We start from the raw sequence: 9,601 nt of genomic DNA on the forward strand, positions 1-9,601 counted from the left end.
ATTGTTTTCGCTAAGTTACAACTGCTTCTGTTACTACTTCACTTGCTACAAAATCATTGCTATCACTGGTACCATTACTATTGTTGTTGCTACTACTATCAAAACTATCATACTACTTTGCTACTGATCACTTTGCTGCAGATAATTAATCTCCAGATGTGGTTGAATTGACAACTCAGCTGCTAATACTTGCAAATATTCTTTGGCTCCCCTTATGTTGAATCAATAAATTTGGGTTGAATACTCTACCCTCGAAAACTGTTGCGATCCCCTATACTTGTGGGTTATCATAAAGTTGCTAGTAATGTATATAAAACATCCAAGAATGATACTTTAATAGCATGGAACAATAAAAAATTATAGATAGGTTGGAGACGTATCACATCCATGAGCAGACCCCATGCAGCCCGAGCACCCCACCCCAACCCCACCCCACCTTCCCCCCCCAAGCAGTCGCCGATGATGACACCGTTGGAGAGGTTCTACGGCAACAATGAGGCATTGTTGGTGAAGTGCAAGGAGATCTCCTCCTGGTTTCCGAGCTTCAAAGCTCTGGCGCAACACTCATTTAGTTTGACCATGGATGCAATGGAGGATGAGATCCAAGGGATGATTCTAGATCCAGTTAAGGGGTGAATTTTCTTAAGGTTTTACTCTGGGAGATGCGCGAGACAATGGTGTCTCCGGTTCTCCAATAGCTAGCACATTGGTATTCATACCACTCTCACAGCGCCGCGCCGGATCTGTAGATCTTTCCGTTTAGGGTTGAGATTCGTGCAACCTCCCACTGGTATGTCTTTAGAGATCATTAATGTCGACGATGCCGAGCAGATGGTTGAGGAGGAGACAGTGGAGAAGACTGGCAAAGAGGAGATGTTGTCGAACATCGTGATGCCTCCGATGGAACGAATCAATCTGCCGATTACTATCGACGACAACGGGCAGATGATGGAGGAGATTGTGGATAAGGATGCAGAAGCAGAGTGGTTGGTGATCATCGCAATGCCTACGTCAGGAGACATGAATATGTTGATTCGTGTCGACGATGATGGGCATATGGTGAAGGAGGAGACCTTTGAGACAGACACCAATGAGGATTTGGCGATGGTCACAAGCCAACCGAAGCCGAGCTGCAACACTGTGCCCATAGTCATGGAGCAGTATGCGTTCTCCCCATAGTATAAGCAAAATCTTCGCCGCTCAACCCGCCGCTTGGGTCACCATATGAAGCGCCTTTGGTAGCTGCCATCGTCAAGTACTGAATTTTTTTGTTGCTATCATAGGCCGTAGTGCCGAGGATCCGGCGTGTGGATGCTCGGTGGTTAAACAAGATTGGTTGCTTATGATTCAACTAAAGAATCATGTCCTATCTTATGCTATGGTATGGATTTCTTATGTTATGCCAATGTCCAATGTTATGAGGAAAAGGGAATTATGTGGTAATTATGCCATGATCTCTGTTGTTCTGATGTGTTGTGATGTAGAGTTTAGTTTCTTTTCCGGTAATTACCTGAATAATGTTATGAAGTTGATGGTTTTGATTGAAATTTTCTACGTGAATAATCTTGCCTGAATAATATTCCTGGTCGCTCGCTTGCCGCCTGATGCGTTCAGGTCATGTGGCTTGCAGCCCCTGCGCGGGACACATGCTCGGGTGGGCCTTACGCACGTGGCTTCTTCTCGCTCCCTCACCCCCTTGTCGGAGAAACCATGTCCACACGGGAGCCGCATCCAGCTATAATTTCTCTTCCCAAGCGACCTTCTCCTTCCACTCCCTCTCTCCCTCGTCCGTGGAGGTCGACCACCACCCTCCGTCATCGAGGTCGATCACCTGTTGCTACGAGCGAATCCTTCCATGCCGCTGCTGCGAGCAATTCCCCCCACTCTTATGAGCAACCCCCTCTCCCAACACCTAAAGCCGCCCTTGTCGCCGTGGAGAAACGATGTTGTGTGTGCTCCCTCTGCGCCAAATGGATGTTGCGTGGGAAGCCAGCGATGCCACATCACTGGAAGGCCCACAAGCCGGTGCTGCAAACAGAGGTGCTAGTGGCTCGTGGGGTGTGGGCCTTCCAGTGATGTGGCTCAGGGGTGTGGTTGCAATTTGCTGGAATCGGAGGTGCCCAGTGCTACAACTGGCACGCCAGAAAGCAGGAAACGGTGGCCACCGTTGGTGCAACCGGCAATCTTCGATGCTAGAGCGAGGGCATGAAGGCAAGTCGAACGTGCTACAACCGACAAAACACTAAGTTGCAACCGATGAGTTGTTTTGCTAGGACCGATGAGAACTTTGATGCGACCAGCTACGGCGAGCCATTATTTTTGTTGGCATTGGCGGTTTGCCGAAACCATGCATTTGTTTTGTTGTACTATGACATTGTTTTTGTTGAACCATGCTATTGTTTTTTTGCTGAACCATGCCATTGTTTTGCTGCAACCAACACAACATTGTCCAAATCACGATCGACACGGGACTATGTTGCAACCGTCGCCAGGGCTGCGGGAGGCTGCGGTCCTTCTTACGATGACGGTGACGCATGATAACGGTAACGCACGATGACTAAAGACCAGTATGCCACAACCGGCACTCGGCCGCATTGGAATTGGCATGAGGATGAACACGGGGACGCACAGGTTGCCGGCGAGCACAAGGGTGAGGACAAGCGTGGGGCGAGTGCGACATCGCGGGTGGCCGGCGAGCGCTGGCGGCATGATTGCTACAAGTGTTGTGTTCGGATCAAAGACAAGAAGAAATAATCCAACAATATAAAGGCGTTTTAATCCAACATACGCATAGCGATCGGCCGAAATTTGGGCCGGTCGACCGGCTCCTGCATCTGCACAAAAAAGAAAGGGCAAAACAATTGTACTGTACTACGGAAAGCCGTGAATGCAATCATCTCGTCGCCTTGTCCACAGAGCGGCGTCATAAAAACACGAGCGACACGGCTGCGATCGGAAACGGCGCGAGCGGTTGTTACCACTGTCGGACCGGACGGAACAAAATTTACTCTCTCACTGCCAGGCTGGCCCCCACGGCACCCGAATTTAACTCGCCCGTCCCGAGCGGAGAACGCTTCGCCTCTGCCTCCGCCAGTTACCACCGGGCAGTACACACACTACACAGTAGAAACCGGCAGGCAGTAACGACACCGCGCCACCATCACCACCATGAGCGGCGCAGGCGAGGGAGAGGAGTGGAGAGGACATTTTACCGCGACGACAGCAGCGACGGCGACGCGAGCGCCAACCACCCTTAAGTAAGACGGCGGGGGAAAGGAAAGGGAGGATCAGGGAGGCAACAGCGGGTCGCGATTAAGCTGTCGCGCGCGGCAGGGAGTGGCCAACTGCTGGATCTGACGCCACTTTGCTGCTACGACTTCGCCATCCCTCCCCCTCCCCTCCCCCCTCGCCTCGCCCACGCCGCCCCCCCCCCCCCCGCCCCCCCTGTCGCGCAATTCCTCGAGCACCGCGGGCGCGCGCGCGGCCCCGATCTCCGCGGCGGCGGCCAATGCCGGCGGCGCGATGAGCGTGGAAGACGAGGTGCTGGGGGAGGAGGGGGAGGAGGACACGGAGGAGCTCTTCTACGAGTCGCTCGACCGCATCCTCTCCTCCTCGGCCTCCTCCACCTCCGCCTCCGCCTCGGACGACGACGGCGCCGACCTCCCGCGCCGCAGCCGCCGCTACGATGCCGCCGCGCTCGACCTCTGGACCTCCCAGCCGGCGCCCATCCAGGAGCGCCGCCACCGCCTGCTCCAGCTGATGGGGCTCGCGGGGGACCCTTCCCTCGCGCGATTCGAGATGGGCCGATCCGCCTCCTGCGACGACGTGGGGCCGCGGCCGGCTTCTCCCGTCTCGCGGTCCAGATCGGGCGGGGCCTCCACGGCGAAGCCTCCGGTTGGAGGCGACCGTTTGCGCCCCACCTCGCCCGACGCATCAGATGCCAGTGCCACGCTGGAGGCGGTCGAGGAGGACCCAAGCTGCTTGATCAGAAACCTCGACGACGGCAGCGAGTTCGTGGTGAGGGAGGAGTTCGGGCTCCGCGAGGTTGGTACCGGCCGCCAGCTTACTGTGGAGGAGTTCGAGCTATTCATCGGCCGCTCCCCCATCGTCCAGGAGCTCATGCGCCGCCAAAGCGTCACCAACTCCAACCCAAACTCCAATTCCCAAAGTGGCGCCTCAACCCCCATGGAGAGGTCCAGCTCCGGCTCCAGCAATGGCGGGGCGCGTTCTAGGCGGCGCAGCAGCTGGCTCCACACCATCCGCAGTGCGGCTGGCTCCATGGTCACCTATTCACGTGACCGCCGCGGCGACGACAAGGACACGTCCTCAGAGAAGGGTGGCCGCCACTCCAGCTCGGCTACGGAAGACAGCCAGGATGGTGTTGCACGCCATGGTCCAGACCGTGTCAAGGTGCGCCACAACGGCAAGTCATACAAGGAGCTCACTGGCCTGTTCATGAACCAGCAGATACATGGGCACAAAGGGTCCATCTGGAGCATCAAGTTTAGTCCTGATGGGCGATACCTTGCAACTGCTGGAGAGGATTGCGTGATCCATATTTGGGAGGTGTTGCACTCCGGAATGATGAAGGAGGAGAGGGAGGTGGAAGATAATGGGACCTGCAATCCTTTCGCTGCCATGGTATGTGATGAGTCACCGGAGCCAATGTTAGCATCGGTTGCTACAGAGGGCAGCCATTGGGAGAAGAAGCTGCCGGCAAAGGATCTGCACAGTCGGAGATCTGGGGGCTCAGACCAGTTGATGGTGCCAGAGCATGTGTTTGCACTGTCTGAGAAGCCTGTTATAACCTTCGCAGGGCATTTAAAGGATGTGCTTGATCTCTGCTGGTCCAAATCTCAGGTAAAGCTAACACGTTGTAGTCTTGCTTCAATTCCAATGTCCGAATACTAGTTTTGAGTGTAATCTTAAGATGCAGAATGTTCTTTGAGTAGAATGAAGTTCAGAATGGACAATAGTCCCAGTGATTAGATAATAACTACTCCCTCTCTAGTGATCTAAAAAGTCTAGTATTTCTTTACGGAGGGAGTACATTTCTGTATATAGAAATGGAAAACCAGACATAGTTATCAGACTAGGGACACCACGTCGTCTTACCTTGTCAAGTTGGCATCCTGATCTGGCGTAAATTGCTGGTATTAGAAATGTAAATCTAGCTGGTTCAGGATTAGGCAATCTGATGCTGAAGCAAAAGACTTATGAACTAGGACTTTTGAGAGAGGTAGGGACTGTGGCCACCCCGGGGGCTAGGTAGAAGAACTGTTCTTCTACTTTCTTTCTTGAACAGAGGTGTACGAGAGTCCAATTGTATAGGACGACTTAATTGATCCACAATATGGATGTGAGATTTGAACTCTCTGTCTTATCATATCTGGATTCTTCTTAATTGATAAAATATGAGGATCTTGTCCCTAACTTGGTGCTGGGTCATGTACTACACATACATAACAAATACACATTAATCTGTTGGATTATTTGAAAATAATTATGTCCAGAGCCTAGCTGGAAGACTACATCATATAAATTTAACAAGGTTTGATGAAAAGTATAAGCAGTTGCAAACCTTGTCTCGTCAGTTTTGCAATGTCGGTTCGCTGTTAGCATTATTTCTTGCTCATTTATCACATTAAGGCTTAATCCATGTAAACCCTTGAGCTCTAGCAAATTGCATTATTTATTATGTATCTATTGTTCTAATTGGTTCCATTTATTGAAGCACTTTGTTTTACTCCATGTCAAATTTATAAGTGGATTGGCTAGGGCCAGGACACTGGGATGAGAGACATGTAAATTTTGCACTGTTTGCTTGGATAGAGAGTGAGAGGAGAGTTGTCAAACCTTCATCAGTGACACAAGCTCAGATTCCGAAAAACTATTATGAGCTGTTTTAAGCTGTGAACAGGGGTGGCGCCAGCATAGGTGTAACTGTGTGCAGTTGCATATTACTTCGGCCATTCTGAATTTCTGACCACGACACACGGATACGCGCACTCGCACACAAAAGAAGAGAAAAGGATAAATGACGATTTTCTCGGAAATATTATTTAAGTACCTCTGGTTAATATCATCCGCCACCTAATCAGGTTTCTTGGTCATTTATACTTCCTTCACATCTCTAAATTTACATTTATAGCGCAAATTGTATATGGTGTGCAATTTTAATTGAACTTCAGCTTGCAGTGTGTTATAGTTTAGTACTAATTAGGACGTTGGCCATCTTGTCCCAAAAATATTCGCGACCACACCCGCACCCGTTTGCACACCTGAGTGTGTGGAAACACGCACACAGAGAAGAGAAAATTGATAAAAATAATATTTCTTGGCAATACCGTTAAAGTACCGCCGGTTAATTACTCCATCACTTGTCTACTTAACTCAGGTTTCCTGACTATGTATACTTCCTTGGCATATCTAAATTTGTGTTTAGTGCCAACTCAGCATGGTGTATAATTTCAATTGAACTTCAGCTTGCAGTGCGTTATACAGTATAGTACTAACTAGGACATTGGCCATCTCGCCCAAAAAAATTACTCGCTAGCTGAATGTTGACTTCAGTTTGTTACCATGCTGTCCATATCATTGTAAATTCAGTTCGCTAGCCCAAGGAGCCGTCCATGGTACAGAACCTTAACATGTATTTTCAGGTTTCTACGCAAGAAACTCTAGGAATCTCTTCCGAGTACTGTAATAAATAAATAAATATGCGAAGGACATTCTGCTTCTGAATATATTGCATCATAGAGATCCTTCAATATGCACTTGGGTTTACTTTGGTCCCAAAAGTTCAAACTAGGTTTATATGCCCTTAAATTTGTAGCCATGTGACAAAAGGCACATTCAACAATTTATTGGGGGAATTAGCTGCATGAAAGACGAATACCGAATTTGCAAATTAACCGATTCCATCTACAATGTTGACTTATTATTGAAGTTAATGCATTTCAAGCTAATTTTAAAATCAGGGACCTCTGATATAATCACCTATCCAAACGATAATTGTAGGAATGTAGCAGCACACTTTGTTATGGTTTATTTTTGTTACCAGTTATTCCAGTCCCTGAGCTTCCTTTTGTAACTGATGTGCAGTACTTGCTTTCATCATCAATGGATAAAACTGTACGGTTGTGGCACATGTCAAGCACTTACTGTTTGAAAGCCTTCTCCCACAGTGACTATGGTAAGAACTAAGAACTATGCTTTCAGAAGATTTCTCTGCATGGGCGCTTAAACGCACTGATAGCACTGTCCTGAAATTTTTCATATCATTTCTTGATTCAGTGACTTGCATCCAGTTCAACCCTGTTGATGATAGATACTTCATTAGTGGTTCTCTGGATGAGAAGGTTCGAATCTGGAGTATACCGAAACGTGAAATTGTTGATTGGGTTGATCTACATGAAATGATTACTGCCGCATGTTATTCCCCCGATGGACAGGTTTGACTTATTTCATAGTTCTAAATTGGTCAACAGGGTTTATTGGCTTATTGCATGTTCATCCTAACATGTTTTTATATTTTCTGCAGAGTGCACTCATTGGCTCCCACAAGGGCAATTGCCACGTGTATGACACGTCTGGTATATATCTATCCCTCTCTAGTTGCATTGTTTTACTGCTGTGACCCCTTTTTTTCTGAGGACTCGGCTAGTGCTGTTATCTAAAGATTGCATTTGATGTTGTTATCCAGTTGTGCAAACTGAAGTTTATATGTTTTACATGCCTAACATTTTTATATTATGTGACTAGATAATATGCTTTCTTACAAGAAACAAATTGACCTGCAACTCAAGAAAAAGAGATCCAGTCAGAAGAAAATCACAGGATTCCAGGTACTTATCTCACGCACCTGGCATACTTGAGATATTTGTCCTGTCCCATTATGTACTGACACTGAATGATAGTTCCTCTATAGTTTATCCCAGGAAGTTCTTCAAAGGTCATTGTCACATCTGCGGACTCAAGAATCCGAGTTGTTGATGGCTTCGAACTACTTCACAAGTTTAAAGGTAGGTAATACTGAGCTTGGTAATGTCCACATTGGTGCATATCATATTGATTCAGCTTCCTGTGACAATTGGTTTGGTCCAATAGCACCGCATCCACCCCCCCATCCCCTGCGTGCTGTTGATGAGCCTGACTTCCACACCATCTTTCCCTTTACAACACCCGCTATCTGTTTCAACTTTCAAGAAAATGAACCTTTTTCTATTCTGCCAGTTGGTTACTATTATCGTTTTTCAGGGTTTCAGAACACCAGCAGCCAAATCTCAGCTTGTTCAGCTGCAAACGGGAGGTACATTATTTCTGCGAGTGAGGATTCACGTGTATATATCTGGAGATACAGTGATGATTCCAAACCAAGCAGAAAGAAGAGCATTGTTCCTGTCACAAATACCCATGAGAACTTCCGCTGCGAGAGAGTAACAGTTGCTGTTGCTTGGCCTTGTGCCAGCGCCAGAATGACTAATAAAGCTAACTCCAGGAAGCAAGATAACCTGGACTGTGTGGCTGGTAATGGTCATGTACTTGGATCCGAACCTGCTAAAGAGGATGAGATTCCTGCTGTTCAGGACCAGAGCAACAATTTATGTAACAATGGCGCGACTTGGCCCGAAGAGTTGATGACAAAAACAAAACAAAGCCCCAAGTCTAATACAACCCATCCCGGTGATGTAGATCAAGCTCCGAGTCCGCCGGCCTGGGGCTTAGTGATCGTGACAGCAGGCCATGATGGTCAAATCAGAACATATCAGAACTTCGGTTTTCCAAGTATAACGTCGATCTGAGTACCCGTATCGTAGACATTGCATTGCAGGACTGTAGTTTTGTGTACATAGATGGAGATAACGGGTGAGTTGCACAGCATTGAAGGATTGACTGAGGTTGCTCCTTGGTGCGCCTGCTTCAGAGTTTCGGAATCTTCGACTAACATATTGTCAGGGCTCAGCTACTTCGATTCGGTATGGCATTCATTTACTCTAAATTGTACATGAAAGTGAAGCCCTAGAGTGACGGCTGTCAGCTGGTTGGAGTGATATCATGCTCCTCTCACCCAGCAGCTTCGACCTTGTAGCAATTGTCTGTTCGCCCTTCCCATTTTTCTCATCTTTATATTATATATTTTTTGTAAGAAAGAAAAATCTCAGTGCTACAGAAATGAGAAAATTAAAAGAGTTACACATAGGGTGACAGAACTCGTTCTGCTGGCTTTCCTTTCCTCTGAATGTAGGTAGAAGTGGAAAAGTATCTTACTGTAGCTTTTAGACCATTCCATGGAAGGCATTTTCTTTTGTTGCTTTATCTGAAGTTATATGAGTCTTGAAATACTTGTTAGTTAATTTCTACCATGTCTTGAGTTCGCAACTGGGTAGTACCTGCACTGCCCGCTCTCAAAATGAGATTACTTGTCAACGACGCATCATCTACTGTGGTCAACATTCAGTTTCAGGAGAAGCGAAATGTCATCAGACGTAACCGCAGGCGCAGGCTACAGAGCAAATTTTAGGCCAACTCCACCGCACGTCCGTTTTGTCCGGAATTTGTCCGTTTAGGGTGGCAATGAGGACAGAAACGGACATGCGTG

General features: G+C 47.8%; 1 protein-coding gene across 2 annotated transcripts; it reads left to right on the plus strand.

Annotated features, from left to right (window-relative positions):
- Nucleotides 1-3,153: 3,153 nt before the first annotated feature.
- LOC125513830 (WD repeat-containing protein 44-like) lies at nucleotides 3,154-9,201 on the plus strand. 2 transcript variants are annotated; one of them, XM_048679038.1, is made up of 7 exons: nucleotides 3,154-4,860; nucleotides 7,105-7,195; nucleotides 7,297-7,454; nucleotides 7,544-7,595; nucleotides 7,765-7,847; nucleotides 7,920-8,024; nucleotides 8,260-8,708. In XM_048679038.1, exons 1-7 carry the CDS (start codon nucleotides 3,523-3,525, stop codon nucleotides 8,440-8,442), a joined length of 2,010 nt encoding a protein of 669 aa, XP_048534995.1. In that variant the 5' UTR covers nucleotides 3,154-3,522; the 3' UTR covers nucleotides 8,443-8,708. The 2 variants fall into 2 exon arrangements, with proteins under 2 accessions (XP_048534995.1, XP_048534994.1); XM_048679037.1 differs by having other exon boundaries at nucleotides 3,161-4,860; nucleotides 7,931-8,024; nucleotides 8,260-9,201.
- Nucleotides 9,202-9,601: the final 400 nt, after the last annotated feature.

This window comes from Triticum urartu, chromosome 6 (assembly GCF_003073215.2).
Source record: "Triticum urartu cultivar G1812 chromosome 6, Tu2.1, whole genome shotgun sequence".
NCBI classification, from domain to species: Eukaryota; Viridiplantae; Streptophyta; class Magnoliopsida; order Poales; family Poaceae; genus Triticum; species Triticum urartu.